At 41.8% G+C, this 16,414-nt stretch overlaps 1 protein-coding gene across 1 annotated transcript in view; it reads right to left on the reverse strand.

Moving 5' to 3' along the window:
- Nucleotides 1–609: 609 nt before the first annotated feature.
- LOC131817373 (zinc finger protein 345-like) overlaps nucleotides 610–16,414 on the reverse strand; it is a 36,917-nt gene continuing 21,112 nt past the window's right edge. The window contains exon 5 of the mRNA XM_059150654.1: nucleotides 610–5,120. Coding sequence (XP_059006637.1) covers nucleotides 2,878–5,120 — 2,243 coding nt within the window. The 3' untranslated portion in view covers nucleotides 610–2,877. The remainder of the gene's footprint in view (nucleotides 5,121–16,414) is intronic.

Raw genomic sequence — 16,414 nt, forward strand, 5'->3', positions numbered from 1 at the left:
TATCTATTACACACATAGCATGCCATGGTTCAGTGCTATAGAGTCCCAAATCTAAGTCGAAAATATGCCATTTTGACTGAAACAGATTTAGGGAAGGCCTGGGCGAGGAGTCTTCTCCTCTATGGGACATGGAAGGGAAAGAATTGGAAGAAAGGAGAGATGGTGGCTCACAAGGTCGGAGTGCGTATGTCTTATCACACCTCCTCCTAACTTGTGACCCTACAGAGTGCTGATTGGGGAATGCACTATTGAGAAGGGTTCTTGGCAGTGCAAGGTCTCTGCAAAACTACTGGCTACACAAAATCAATGCCCAGTAGCAGCATCATGGAGTACGTGAGCTAAAACATCAACATCTCTCTGTTATATACCTTGGTAATACACCCACAGTAGTATCATCGTATTCACAAAGAGGAGAAAATCACAGCATAGACTAGGGGAAAACATAATCACATATCCCTTAAACCTTCAGACCACTGGGAAAATGGATTCCTAGGTATATTGTTTTACTCCAGTATCAAACAGGGGGTTGACTTGATCAGCACCCTACAACCCTCAATGAGACAGACGAACACTAGACGTAGGATAACACATAATTCATGACACACCCATATCCATGTTAAAAACGGGTTTTATTAATGAAAATATATTATATTCTGGAGTCATACTCTGTAACAATTGCACTTAGCATGATACATTGGTAGTTTAGTGGACGGCAACCTTTTTCCTTAAAGAATAATCAGGAAAATCTTGTATTTCTAATATTGAGGAAGTTCTTTGGTTTCAATACATGCAGAAGTGTGAGCTCTGAACACCTATCCCATGGAATCTTACATCAGTGTTATAACCGTAAGCACCATTTCCACTGAGATGTACTTCAGATGTTGTATATCATACGGTCCTCTTCCATGGAAAATTAGGTACGCTTGCCTCCCACTTAATGGAGCAGGACATCTAATATCTCTGATGTACCAGCAATCAACCACATGGTCTTACACACCCATGATAAAGAGAGGAATTTTGGGGACTGATTTCAGAGGAAAACAGATTATAATATAGTCAGTCACAAATCTCAAATGTGGTCGATGTAAGAATGAAAATATACTATAATCCCTTATAATATGTGAAACTCCACCCTCTAAATCTGTTCAACAGAATACCACATGCATTTTCTAAGTGTTTGATTTTTCCTTATAATCACTATGTTCATACAGAATAATGTGAGTAAATAATATATTCCATTGGCTTGATTTCTTTTACATATATTGGCATTTGATATTCAAATAATTAGTTTTCTAAACAATGCTAACTTTCAATTAACTTTCCTTAATGCTCTCTCTTGTGTTTGCTCCAATGTATACTGAATTGAGGGTCTTCCCACATTCACTATGTTGCAAGGGTTTGAATCTAGTATGCGTTTTGAGATACTGAGGAAGGACTGAATTCCAGTTAAATGCTTGGCCACGTCCCTTACATTTCAAACATTTACTCCTATATGGTAAGTATGATTTTAGTTAAGTTTTGGTTCCAGTGAGAGGTCAGGCACTTTTTAAAAATATATATATTAGGGGTGCCTGGGTGGCTCAGTGGGTTAAAGCCCCTACCTTTGGCTCAGGTCATGATCCCAGGGTCCTCGGATTGAGCACCGTGACAGGCTCTCTGCCTAGCAGGGTGCGTGCTTCCCTTCCTCTCTCTCTGTCTGCCTCTCTGCCTACTTGTGATCTCTGTCTGTCAAATAAATAAAATCTTTAAAAAATTTTTTTTTTAATTTTATTTGACAGAGATTTTAAAAATTTAAAAAAATTTTTTTAAATTCTTAAAGATTTTATTTATTTGACAGACAGAGATCACAAGTAGGCAGAGAGGCAGGGAGAGGTGGGGAATCAGGCTCCCTGCTGAGCAGAGAGCCCGATGTGGGGCTCCATCCCAGGACACTGGGACCTGAGCTGAATGCAGAGGCTTTAACCTACTGAGCCACCCTGGCGCCCCCATAAAATCTTTAAAAAAAAACTTTATTCATTGGAGAGAGACAGTGAGAAAGAGCATGAGAGGGGAGAAGGTCAGAGGGAGTAGCAGACTCCCCGTGAAGCTGGGCACCCAATGTGGGACTCCATCCCAGAACTCCAGGATCATGACCTGAGCCAAAGGCAGCTGCTCAACCATCTCAGCCAGGCAGGTGCCCCGCAGACACAATCTTAGTATTTGTACACGAACTCTCCTATATATAATCTCTGATATGGAGTGAGGAGGGAACAGTCCTTAGGCATTTTCTCACATACATCCATAATTTTCTCTCCAGTACGAATTCTGTGATGCCTAGTAACAGTCGTTTGCAGCTAGAGGGTGTGCCACATTATTCATCGGCTGTCATTCCAGTATGAATTCTCTCTTTAGTTAATGCGTGCATGCTGGACAAAGGCCTTGTCACACTTGTTATATTTGCAAGGTTATTGCCCAAAATGAATTCTCTGATGTGCATGAATGGGTAAGCACTCCTTAACTGATTTTTCTCACATTCTTTCTTCTTTTTTAAAGATTGTATTTATTTATTTGGCAGAGATGGAGAGAGAGCACAAGTACAGAGGAGGGATAGGCAGAGGGAAAGGGAGAAGTAGGCTTCTTGCAGCACTTGAACCTGGGATCAGGAACAGGGTCTAAGGCAGCCACCTATCCAACTGAGCCACCCAGGTGCCCCCTTTCTCACATTCTGTACACTGGTAAGCTATCTATCTAGTATGAATTTTCTGATGTTTAGTGAGGATTGAGTCCCGTTAAAGCCTTGCTACATTCTTAGTGTTTGTAGTTTCTCTCCAGCATGAATTCTGTGATCAAGGAAGGTCTGAGGGCCACAAAAAGCCTATGCCACATTCTTGACTTTCATTAAGTTTTCTCTCCAGTATGAATTCTGCGATGTTGATTAAAGAGTGAAGACCACTTAAAGGCTTTGCCACAGTCTTGACATTGGTAAGGTTTCTCTCCAGTATGAATTCTGCGATGCTGAATAAGGGTTGAGCTGTGGTTAAAAGCCTTGCCACACTGTTGACATTGATAAGGTTTCTCTCCAGTATGAATTCTGTGATGTTCAGTAAGACTTGACCTCTGCTTAAAGGCCTTCCCACATTCTTTACATTGGTAAGGTTTCTCTCCAGTATGAATTCTGTGATGTCGAGTAAGCACTGAGCTCACGTTAAACCTCTTGCCACATTCTTGACACTGGAAAGGTTTCTCTCCAGTATGAATACTGTAATGCTGAATAAGGGTTGAGCTGTCATTAAAGGCCTTACCACATTCTTGACATTGGTAAGGTTTCTCTCCAGTATGAATTCTGTGATGTTCACTAAGACTTGAGCTCCGGGAAAAGGCCTTGCCACATTCTTGACATTGGTAGGGTTTCTCTCCAGTATGAATTCTGCGATGTTGAGTAAGGCTTGAGTTGTGGTTAAAAGCCTTGCCACATTCATGACATTGGTAAGGTTTCTCTCCAGTATGAGTTCTGTAATGCTGAGTAAGGGCTGAGCTGTTGTTAAAGCCCTTACCACATTCTTGACATTGGTAAGGTCTCTCTCCAGTATGAATCCTGTGATGTTCGCTAAGATGTGAGCTCTGGTAAAAGGCCTTGCCACAGTCTTGACATTGGTAAGGTTTCTGTCCAGTATGAATTCTGTTATGTTGTGCAAGCCTTGAGCTGTAAACAAATGCCTTGCCACACTCTTGACATTGGTAAGGTTTATTTCCAGTATGAATTATGTGATGTTCAAAAAGGGTTGAGCTGTCATTAAAGGCCTTGCCACATTCTTTACATTGGTAAGGTTTCTCTCCAGTATGAATTCTGCGATGTTGAGTAAGTTGTGAAGGGCAGGTAAAGGCCTTGCCACATTCTTGACATTGGTAAGGCTTCTCTCCAGTATGAATTCTGTGATGTCGAATAAGGGCTGAGCTCTGTATAAAGCTCTTACCACATTTTTCACATTGGTAAGGTTTCTCTCCAGTATGAATTTTGTGATGTTGAATAAGCTGTGAAGTGCGGTTAAAGGTCTTGCCACATTCTTGACATTGGTAACGTTCTTCTCCAGTATAGGTTTGTCCATGTCCATTTATTGATGGACATACCTTAAAGGTTTTACCACCACCTTCACATTTGTGTATTTTTTCCCCAGTATGCATTTGCTGATGTTGAGATAGTGTTGAGTGGCAGTCAAAGGATTTACCACATTCCTTCAAACTGTAAGCTTCCTTTCCCCTAGGAACTATGTTATGTATATTTAGGCTTGATAACTGGCTAAACATGGTACCTGCTTTATTAGATCTGAATAGCCTTTTTCCCTCATGGATTCTCTGATGATCACCAACACTGGAGGACTGGTTATGAGCTTTCCCACATTCATTGTATTTATGAGGACTGTCTCCCAAACGGTGACCATTATGTATACTGAGGTTAGAGGCTGGATTAAAGCCTTCCCCACGTTTATCACATTCATAATGGTTCTCTGCAAACCTAGCCCTGACACATTTCTGAACACCGGAGCCCTGGTTCAATGTTTTCGCAAATTCAGTGCACTGAGCTATTCTGTCTTCAGTGGAAACCCTCTTGTCATTCTGGAGGGTCAACTCCTCAGTGAAGCTCCTCTCGTATGGATCCCATGGAGCACTTTGTTCTTCATTTCTAAATCTCTGATGATCAGAAATATCTGATTGAAAAGTGAGGCCAATCTTATCTTTCAAATGGGTCAAATCATTATTCTCAGCATGGTCTAGGTTACTTTCCAGATGTTGCAAATGTTCTGTCCTCAAGTAGCTATATTTGAATATTTGATTGGAGCTTGTGCTGACAGAAACACACTGCTCTGCAGAAACAGTTGACTTAAAGAGGGAGGTTTTCCACGGCGATTTATATCCATCACCATTTGGGACACGGAGATTCTCATTAAGGACCATGGTTTTGGTTTGGGTGTATCGTCCAGGATTTCTTTGATGCCCGTCACAATCCCCATCACTGTCCCAGTCTGTACATAAGTGCAAAGTCTCAACAGCACTATGTTTGTATCTGTACACTGATACTGTCTGGAAAGAATCTTCTAGGCTCTGCTTTAGCAGGAAACTCTGGGTGTCATGTGAAGATACAGCTGAAAAATACCAAATAAAAGTAAAATCACTGCACTTACTACATTCAGAAGAATAAACTGAAGACTTTTTAAATAGAACCATCAAGTGAATCAGACAAAGTCAGAAAGATGGCTAAGAAGGAATCATCAGGACTTCATTTCTCCATGGACACACAACATGGACAGAGTGTACTGAGCACAGAGTCTAACAGATAATTCTGCTGTATGGTCATGATGTAGACAAATCACTTTCCTGTATCTCTAATAATCAGGAAAATAATCAGGAAAAGGGTCAGCAGAACAATGGATACTGAAACAGAAAACTGAAATGAACCAACTAGAGTACAGTAAAAATAGAACATATCATCCACAGGAAGAATTGTTTGTCAGAAAAGATCAACACCACTGACAGCCCATGAACTAAATTAAGAACATGGAAAAGACCAACTAAAGTGAGAGGTGAAGAAGTGAAAGCAGATACAGTATAACTGACCGTAGAAATAAAAGTAATTGTAAGAGGCAACAATGGATAATCAGTGCCCACAAATTGTTAATAAAAGGCAAGTATACATTTCAAAAATGTATAACCAATTTAGACTCCCATCACTCAGAAAGTAGAAAAAAATCTCAACCAATCCACAAATACGAAGCCAAATGAAAGAAGAATAAAAGAAAAAAACCCAACAAACAAAAATTGTGTGCCAGATGAATTCACTGGATCTTCAAACAGACACTGAAGGAGAAAGGACTGCAAATCTCCTCAAATATTTCCAAGGAGTGACAATCAGAGAAGCTAGCAGAACACTCTCTCTGTGGCACTAGCATTACCAGCTCATCCAAGACAGATGAAGACACTACAAATGATGAAGTTTACAAGCTACCACCTGTGAGGAATATTCACTCAAAAGTCCACAATAAAATAGAGGAAACTGAATCAAACACACATTTTCCCTTTTTACAAGATGATCAAGTAGTAAATAGACCTGGAATTAAGGGTGCTCCAACATACAGAAAACCATAAATTAAAGACCCCACATTAACAGAACGAAGGTCAAAAATGACATGATCATATTAACAGAGACAGAATAGAAATATGGTGGTATTGGACAACATGTCATGTTAAAAACACTCAAGGTAGAGAGAGAAGGAAAACCCCAACTGATGAATGCCAGATGTATGAATACCTGAAACCTATTCAACAGGGAAAGCCTGCAAGCTTCTCCTCTATGATCAGCAGCTAATGAAGTAACCCACCACTGCCTTGAATATGCTGACTGGATACTCCAGTCAGAAGAATTATGCAAGCAAAAATAGAGTAAAGGAATCTAAACTGAAAAAGAAACACTGAAACTTTCTCTGTTTACACATTACACAATTCTAGAAATCCCTAAATATCATCATTTTAATATTTTTTACTGTTTTTATTCCTTGTTTGTACTGTTCATTGCTGCCAGTTTTTCCCTACTAGGCTTTCCATTTCCCAATTTTTTTCATCTTATATAACACAGAGTCAAGAAAATGTTTGAATAAACAACTGAATTTCCACCAGAAGAATTAAAAAAGGAAGAGAATTAAATGAAACTTAGTAGAGGAATAAAATAAAGAAAAACCCAAAATAAAATAGAGAGCAGATTAACACTAATGGAACACTGAGTGTAATGTCCATTTCAATCAATAAAATAAAACTGGCAATGCTTTAACTCCATAAACCATTATGTAATAACAAAAAGGTAAATTTAGGGAAAAAAACAGAATTTCTAAAAATAGACAAGTTATTAAGAATGAATTACTAACCTTGAACCAAAAAAATGGGAAATCTCTTTAGACCAGTAAGAAGCATGAGGGTTGAATTTGGAAGCAATACTCTCCCAGCACAGAAAAGCCCAAGACCTGGGAATCTTACTATTTTTGATGGTGGCTATGAGTTCCCTAAATAAATCCCATGTTGCATGATTCTTCTCCCTCCCTTTGTTCAAATTCAGTATTTTCCTTTATTTTTTCCTCTATGTGACAAAGTCGTTTTTCTGCTTCTTCCAGCCTCCTAACTTCAAGCCTGTTTCTAATCTTGCTTACTGCATTGTTTTTAGAAAGACATATATTTGGGATGGGGTCAATCTTAAGGGTTCAGGTAGGAATTGCAGAGCGAGGAAATCACATGCAGGCATCACACTAACTGCAGAGGCTGACTTAAACCTGGATCCCAGGACCCTGATATCAAGATCTGAGCAGAAATCAGGAGTCAGTGGCTTACCCAAATTAGCCACAAAGCACTCAATTTTTAAAAAAATTTTATTCTTATTTTTTAAAATTTTATTTATTTATTTGACAGAGATCACAAGTAGGCAGAGAGGCAGGCAGAGGGAGAGGGAGAAGTAGGCCCCCTGCTGAGCAGAGGGACCAATGCGGGACTATACCAGGACCCAGAGATCACGATCTGAGCCGAAGGCAGAGGCTTAACCCATGAGCCACCCAGGTGCTCCCCACCCAATTATTTTTTAACTCTTACCCCTGTGGTAAAGTTCACACTATTCTTTTCTCAACCCTTTCAGTATCCTTGTGATTGATGCCTTCAATTGTCCATCAAGCTCCTTACTACAATCTGTTTCCACTGCATCTCTGGCCCTGGTCTCATCTGCTGATTTTGTTTGGATAAATTCTTTCATCTTGCATTTTGTCTAGTCTTTACCTTGCTCTCTGTGACAGAAAAGCCAATGATGTCTCCTGCTGTATCCTTCCTGCCAGGGGTCTGCAGGGCTCTCCTTGCCTGCTACAGTCTCCTTCCTTGCCTGCTTGGTCCCTGGCCTGAATGTGGCCAATTTGAACTAGGTGAGCTCTGGTCTGCTCATGAAAGGAGACCTGACATCAACTACCCCAGGACTGCAGCCCTGCAAAATCTTTTCTCAGGAGACAAGATGTAGGAAGGGGCTCACCTTGCTAAGCCTGAGACAAGCCTCACTGAGAAGGGCAGTCTCCTCAGGTCACAGGGGTTGGGGCCTGGTGCAAGCAAGGCAGACAGCCAGTGTCCTCACTGAGTGGGGCTCTGTCTTTGTGCTACAGGATGGGAGAGGGAAATGGTACCATCCAACTCCCATGTTCTGGGAGCCACGTCACTGAATGTTTCCTCTCAGGAATGTGCTCCTAGACTGAATACTCTCCTGACTGCATGCCCCAGGTGTTCTTCGGATGGCTGTTTTCATGCTGTGAGCCCCCAGGTTCTTTGTCAGCATTCTCTCCAAGAGCACCCCCGTGCCCTCCTGGTTCTATCCCATCCAAACTTACAGACCATTCAAACTCCAGGTTTTAAGATGTGCTGGTTCCGGGGCGCCTGGGTGGCTCAGTGGGTTAAGCCGCTGCCTTCGGCTCGGGTCATGATCTCGGGGTTCTGGGATCGAGCCCCGCATCGGGCTCTCTGCTCCACAGGGAGCCTGCTTCCCTCTCTCTCTCTCTCTCTGCCTGCCTCTCTGCCTATGTGTGATCTCTGTCGGTCAAATAAATAATAATTAAAAAAAAAAGAAAGAAAGAAATTGAGTCAACAATAACCCATTTAAAAAAAATAAATAAATAAGATGTGCTGGTTCCAAGAACTCAGAAAATTCAGCCCTTCTCCCTCTCTAAGCCAATGGCTTTGGGAAACCTCCTTAGGCATCTCCTGAGTGCTCCTCTGTCATGACACCTACTGCACAACTGGGGCTCCCTGCCCTCCACAATGCTATACCCCTCTCCTCCCTAAACCATGTCTTCACACTATATGCCATCTTCCATGTTGCCTCTTCTCTCCATTCACTTGGGAGTCTGTCCTGTCACTCCTCAGCCCAATGTCTGGGGCATTTAGGATGACCTGACAGTTGCCTAGTGGTGCTCATGACAGGACACGTGAGTTTAGGATCCTCCTATTCCAGGGCCATTGCTTCTCCTGGGAAGCCTTACTGTTTTTTTTTTTTTTTTTTTTTTTTAAAGATTTATTTATTTGTCAGAGAGAGAGAGCGAGCGAGAGTGAGCACAGGCAGATAGAGTGGAAGGCAGAGTCAGAGGGAGAAGCAGGTTCCCCGCGGAGCAAGGAGCCCGATGTGGGACTCGATCCCAGGACGCTGGGATCATGACCTGAGTCGAAGGCAGCTGCTTAACCAACTGAGCCACCCAGGCGTCCCAAGCCTTACTGTTTTAATCCTATTAAAACTCATATGGATTTTACAAAGCTGGTACACAAATCAACATATAAAAATTAGTTTTGTTTCTACACAACAAAGAACAATTCCCCAAACTGAAACATCATACTTTTAGAACGAACACCACCCCCCCATAAAAATGCTTCCAATATAACATAATGGTAGAAGTCAAACCAGAAATTATGGAACATGTAATGTACTATGTAGGAATCAAGGAATGAATAAATTGAAAACACATCTATGTTCCTTCACTGGAATACTTGAAATGCAATAAATCTTTTTTTTTTTTTAATTTAGTTATTTGACAGACAGAGATCACAAATAGGCAGAGAGGCAGGCATAGAGAGAGGGGGAAGCAGGCTCTCTGCCAAGCAGAAAGCCCAATGCGGGGCTTGATCCAGGATCCTAGGATCATGACCTGAGCCGAAGGCAGAGGCTTCAACCCACTGAGCCACACAGGTGCCCCGAAACACAATAAATCTTGAAGCGATCTACAGAAAATGCAATCTCTACCAAAACTCCAATGCTATTTTTTTTTAAAGATTTTATTTATTTGATAGAGAGAAATCACAAGTAGACGGAGAGGCAGACAGAGAGAGAGAGAGGGAAGCAGGCTCCCTGCTGAGCAGAGAGCCCAATGCGGGACTCGACCCCAGGACCCTGAGATCATGACCTGAGCCGAAGGCAGCGGCCCAACCCACTGAGCCACCCAGGTGCCCCTCCAATGCTATTTTTGCACAAAGATCAAAACCCACCCTAACTTTATGTGGAAGTCATGGGATAACCCATACACAAAATAATCTGGGAAATGAAGAGCACGTATCCTGATTTAAGGCATACAAGACACAGTTATCAAATAGAGTAGAACAGCAGAATAATGGAAGAGTGTAGGTGAGCTAGATGTGTACTTCTCCAGTATTAATGGATATGACAATGAACTGAAGATCTTAAAAGTCATATTCTGATTTGGATATATGGATGGGGTCGGAGTTTCTACTTTTCACAAATGTGCCACTGATCGGTCCTACATCAACAATCTATGTTTTGCTCACAATTCCAGGACTGAATTATGATGAAGAGTTTCAAAGCGGGGGGCACCTGGGTGGCTCAATGGGTTAAAGCTTCTGCCTTCAGCTCAGGTCATGTGTTACAGGATGGGAAAGGGAAATGGTACCATCAAACTCCCATGTTCTTGGAGCCACATGTCACTGAATGTTTCCTCTCAGGAATGTGTTCCTCAGGATTGAGCCCCACACAGAGCTTTCTGCTCAGCAGGGAGCCTGCTTTCCCCTCTCAATGCCTGCCTCTCTGTATACTTGTAATCCCTCTCTCTGTCAAATCAATAAATCAAGAAATCCTCTCTCTCTCATTTAAAGGAGTTTCAAAAGATCCTAAAAAGGGGAAAGAGCATAGAGGTGAACATGGAGTCCTTCCCTTCCCATCACTCTTCCTTCAAGCCAACTGTATCCCTGTATAACCATATTGACCAGTCATTCTTCTCTGGACATCTTTTTATTTTTCCTTCTTAAATTCACTGCACCACCATATTCATGGAAATGGCTCCCTCTTTCACAAAGAAATGCACGTGCAATCTGCTTCTGGATGTAAGGCTGGATTTTGTACCAGAAACCACTGAATCCATGGTGTTCATAAAGTTCAAGTTTTCCCTGCATTTTTACTAATACCAATGGCTTCAGTTTATGGAATTACTTGTCTCAACTTAGGCTTCCTCCTGAAAACTGACTTTGCCTAAATTGAGCGCAGTTATAAAACTTGACGGGCGCCTGGGTGGCTCAGTTGGTTAAGCAACTGCCTTCGGCTCAGGTCACGGTCCCGGAGTCCTGGGATCGAGTCCCGCATCAGGCTCCCAGCTCCATGGGGAGTCTGCTTCTCCCTCTGACCTTCTCGCCTCTCATGCTCTCTCTCACTATCTCTCTCTCAAATAAATAAATAAAATCTTTAAAAAAAAAAAAAAAAAAAAAACTTGAAAAAAACCCTCTGTTCACTCCGGTTAGGAGGAGTGTAGGGACAGCATGGGCTCTGATACAACACAGGGACAGCTTTCCCAAATACTGGGAAGGCTTTTTGAAGCAGAAATGATCACTGCTGGTTAATTAGTGTTTTCCTTCTCCATGAATCGGTGCCTGGCACATAGATCAGAGCACAGGAGATTCATCATGGGGCTGAGTGGAAGTGAGGGAGGGCCCTGCCAATCACAGGTCATTATGCTTACAAGGTCACCCATCCATCCTGGATCAGACCTATGATGGGTTATATTCCTGGGATATCAAAGCTTTGTGCAACCGCAGAACACACCTGGCTGGTTCTCACTAGCAGTACCCAGCAGCCTTCTTCGTCTTCAACATCTATTGTCATGTGACATCTTTAAACTATGCCCACCATATTTCAATCAACCAATACCCCTTCTCAATGCACTCCACATATCTGGGCCTCAGAAAGTACAATTATCTCTGTCATTCAATACCAACTGGTCCTCAGGACCAGCATGGAATACATTACATCATGAGAAAAGCATCGGCCGTCCCAGACAACCGCATTTCCCAGGAACGAATCTCAGTCCCATTCACTCATCATGAGTAGCTTCTCTAAGGCCTTGCAGTGACCAAAGGGACCTCTCTACCAGATCTTTGTTCACATTTCAAGAGTTCACCGTATTTCATTTCCACAGTACTTACCTTTCTTTCAAACTGTCACAACATCATGTTTTATCTGTCCTCACAACTTCCAGTGCCAAGTGCCTAAACTAATCCTGTGGCCCAGTGATGGATTTTTGCTTTTCTTCCAGTGCAGTGGTGGCAACATAGTATTTAAAATGCACATAGGCCTCACATGATCCTGTTATCAACCATTTACAGTTGCATCAGAAAACTCCAAGCTACTCCTAAGGCCTGCAAGGGCCTGCGTGGCTTATGTGGGAGGGGGCGTGCAGTGTCAAAGAGGTTTCCAGAACACAGGAGGGAAAGTCAGCTGTGATGCCTCCATCACTGGAATGGAGAGGAGACAGAAGAACTGGAGAGGGTTTGGGAAGAAAGAAAGTACAATTTTTCCTTCAAGATTCAGAGTCAGTAGAATAGCTTTGGACAGAGGTCCTCTCCCCACATGAAGAATTCAGGCCAATGTTTCACCGTGGACCTGTTTCATCTCTTCTACTGGGCTGCTCCATCACTCCTAACAGAAGACTGTGTTCTTTTTAAGTTAGAAATCTACTCAGCTCCCAGCCCTGTCCTATCTTTGTTTCCTGCAACTAAACATTAAAACAAAACAAAACACCCATGACTAATGAAATCTCCACATTTTTACCTAATCAAATGTTTACATTAGAGTGACCAATTTGGGGATTCCTGGGTGGCTCAATTGGTTAAGTGGCTGTTTTTGGCTCAAGTCATGATCCCAGCGTCCTGGGATTGAGTCCCACATCAGGCTCCTTGCTCAGTAGGGAGCCTGCTTCTCCCTCTGCCCCTGCCTGCCATTCTATCTGCCTGTGCTCAGTCTCTCTGACAGATAAATAAATAAAATCTTTAAAAAATAAATAAATAATAAATAAAGTGACCAACTTGGATGATGTCACTTCCCAGAAGGGAAAAGAGTAACAACTAAGGAACTCTTATTTCTCCAATTGCAAAAGAAGGAGTGAAGTCTATCAGTTTAACTAAATGGAATTTATAATGCTCTCTGGAAAATTACTCTCACATTTTTTTTAAGATTTTATTTATTTGTCAGAGACAGAGGGAGAGCGAGCAAGCAAGCACAGGCAGACAGAGAGGCAGGCAGAGGGAGAAGCAGGCTCCCTGCCAAGCAAGGAGCCTGATGTGGGACTTGATCCCAGGACCCTGGGATCATGACCTGAGCCGAAGGCAGCTGCTTAACCAACTGAGCCACCCAGGTGTCCCTACTCTCAAATTTAAATTAAATTTTGGATATCATGTTATTCCATGGAAACTCTTGTTAAAATCTCTATCAAGGTAGGTAAGCAACAGGTCGACACAGGAATAAGGAAAACAGAGTTGATCCTACAGGAGTAAAACCCAGTTATGTAAGAGATGATTCACATGGGCAGATTCTCAAACTAAGATACATGAGATGCAGGAAGCATAAATTCAATACAATGCAGAGAAAACTATTTCTGTTATGAATCTAGAATCTCTTTGCTTGCTAGGAAATCATCAATTTTCAAACTTGGAAATGACCTGGTTTGAACCAAGATTCCTTTTCCTTCTGAAGATACAGGTACACACACATATGTATGTACATGTGCTTCTTCCTAGTTAGTTCTGGGACTGCAAAAATCTATCTTTATCTTAATATAACACATTGCATTGTTGCAATCAAAACCCTAAAACTCTGCTTCTGTTCTCTATGCTCACAAAACAACAGGAGAAACATACAGGGTAAAATTTGATCGACAGTCCTTGAGAATTGTGTAGCTATGGCTTATCATTGTATTTGTAGTGACTCTGTTCAATTAGCAATTGTTGGGTAGTATCCCTAGGCATTAGATGGTGAGCCATGGTTCAGGACAAGAAAAAGAAACTAACATTTTTAAAAATCATTCACAAGAATCTTTATCAAAATCTTAGCAATAAAAAAAATCTTAGGGGCGCCTGGGAGGCTCAGTGGGTTGAGCCACTGCCTTCGGCTCAGATCATGATCTCAGAGTCCTGGGATCAAGCCCCGCATCAGGCTCTCTGCTCAGCGGGGAGCCTGCTTCCTCCTCTCTCTCTGCCTGCCTCTCTGCCTGCTTGTGATCTCTCTCTGTCAAATAAATGAATAAAATCTTTTAAAAAAAAAACTTATAATTTTGAAATAGAGAAATACACTCAAAACCATTCTGTGAGGTCAGCAGTACCCTGATATCAAAGCAGTATAAACAAAAGATAAAAGGGTAGTTTATCTGATGAAACTTCTGCTACTCTGGCGTTGGACATCCATCTGCATGTACAAAATAGAGTCAAAAGAAAAAAAAAAAAAGAATCACACTGAAAATACTGATCCCTCTCTAGAGATCCACCTGCCCCTGAATCCTTTCAGGTCTACTAACAAATACAGTTAACGACTGAGTAACATGCTTTTCATCAGTAATGGTCCACTTACAGAGACAAGTTTATCTTGAGAAATCCAGTGCACTACAGTAAATGTCTGTGCACTATGATTGCCTTAATATTTATTTCTTCAAATTACTTCCTTATAAAACTATGGTATATACAGTGGACTACACACAGGATGACTCACAATATGTTGTAATTAACCCATCAACCACCACAGATGAAAGGAGACTTTTGAAACAGAATGACAGGGGCACCCAGGTGGCTCAGTAGGTTAAGCCTCTGCCTTCAGCTCAGGTCATGATCTCAAGATCCTGGGATGGAGCCCTGCAAGGGCTCTCTGCTCAGCAGGGAGCCTGCCTCCCCTTCTCTACCTGCCTCTCTGCCTACTTGTGATCTGTCTGTCAAATAAATAAATAAAATATTAAAAAAAAAAAAAAAAGAAAGAAAGTAAGAAAATCACTAGTAGGATTCTCAGTAGTCCAAACAGGAATGGTACTCAGGTACTCAAAGATTGAAAAATAGCCTCCAACAATACTTAGCCTAGAAAAATTCTTTTCCATAGAGGCAGAAACAAAGACATTCCCAAGTGAAAGCCCCTCTACATTTACCAGTAGATCTGTCCTCCAAGAACCATTAAAGGAAGCCTTTCTAGATGAAACAAAAGGATTCTAATCAGAAACTGAACCACAGAAGAACACAAAGCTTCCACTGAACATAAATATGTAGACAATTACACAAAGCTTCAGTATTGTGGGCACCTGGGTGGCTCAGTGGGTTAAGCCGCTGCCTTCGGCTCAGGTCATGATCTCAGGGTCCTGGGATCAAGTCCGGCATCGGGCTCTCTGCTCAGCAGGGAGCCTGCTTCCTCCTCTCTGCCTGCCTCTCTGCCTACTTGGTGATCTCTCTGTCAAATAAATAAATAAAATCTTTAAAAAAAAAAAAAAAAAGCTTTAGTATTGTAATGAGATACCAGTCACATCTGCTACACAGTCTTGTTTTTTTTAAGAATTTATTTATTTATTTGGCAGAGAGAAAACAAGTAGGCAGAGGAAGAGAAAGCAGCAGGTTCCCTGCTGAGCAGAGAGCCCAATGAGGGGCTCCATCCCAGGACCCTGAGATCCTGACCTGAGCCAAAAGCAGAGGCTTAACCCACAGAGCTACCCAGGTGCCCCCGGAGTTTTGTTTTTAAAAAATCATCAATGTAGGTCATGAAGTACACAACATAAAAGAATTTGTGATACTAGTAACAAAGTGGGCAGGGGGTGCAGGGATGGAGACAGGAAGAAGAGTTTTCTATGTAACTGACACTGAGTTTTAAATGGTTTATTTTGCAGCTAAGTTGGTTTTTTTTTTTTAAGATTTTATTTTTTTTTTTTTTTTTTTTAAAGATTTTATTTATTTATTTAACAGAGAGAGATCACAAGTAGGCAGAGAGGCAGGCAGAGAGAGAGAGGAGGAAGCAGGCTCCCTGCTGAGCAGAGAGCCCGATGCGGGACTCGATCCCAGGACTCTGAGATCATGACCTGAGCCGAAGGCAGCGGCTTAACCCACTGAGCCACCCAGGCACCCAAGATTTTATTTTTTGACAGACAGAGATCACAAGTTTGCAGAGAGGCAGGCAGAGAGAGAGAGAAGAGGAAGCAGGCTCCCCACTGAGCACAGAGCCCAATGCAGGACTCGATCTTAGGACCCTGGGACCATGAGCTGAGCCCAAGGCAGTGGCTTTTTAATTGACTGAGCCACCTAGGCGCCCCTGCAGCTAAGTTGTTTTAAAGAATCTTTAAGGTAACCACAACGAAAATACTCATATAAGATAGAAAAGTCAATGAGAAAGTTACCAAGGCATACCATGGGTATTAATCCTACAATTGAAGATAAAATAAATCTTTCATATTTCATACCAAAACATGATACAGAAGTATAAAACGATTGAAAATTACTTTGAATTCAAAAAAGTCTCTCATGCAGAGAGAATAAAAATTCACCCACAAATATATGATGAAATGAATTCTGTGTTGATGACGTCTCACCTAGACATAGTACAACATTCACTGACCACTCATCATGGAGAAAAAGAGTAGGG

Source organism: Mustela lutreola, chromosome 16, assembly GCF_030435805.1.
Source record: "Mustela lutreola isolate mMusLut2 chromosome 16, mMusLut2.pri, whole genome shotgun sequence".
In the NCBI taxonomy this organism is placed as follows: Eukaryota; Metazoa; Chordata; class Mammalia; order Carnivora; family Mustelidae; genus Mustela; species Mustela lutreola.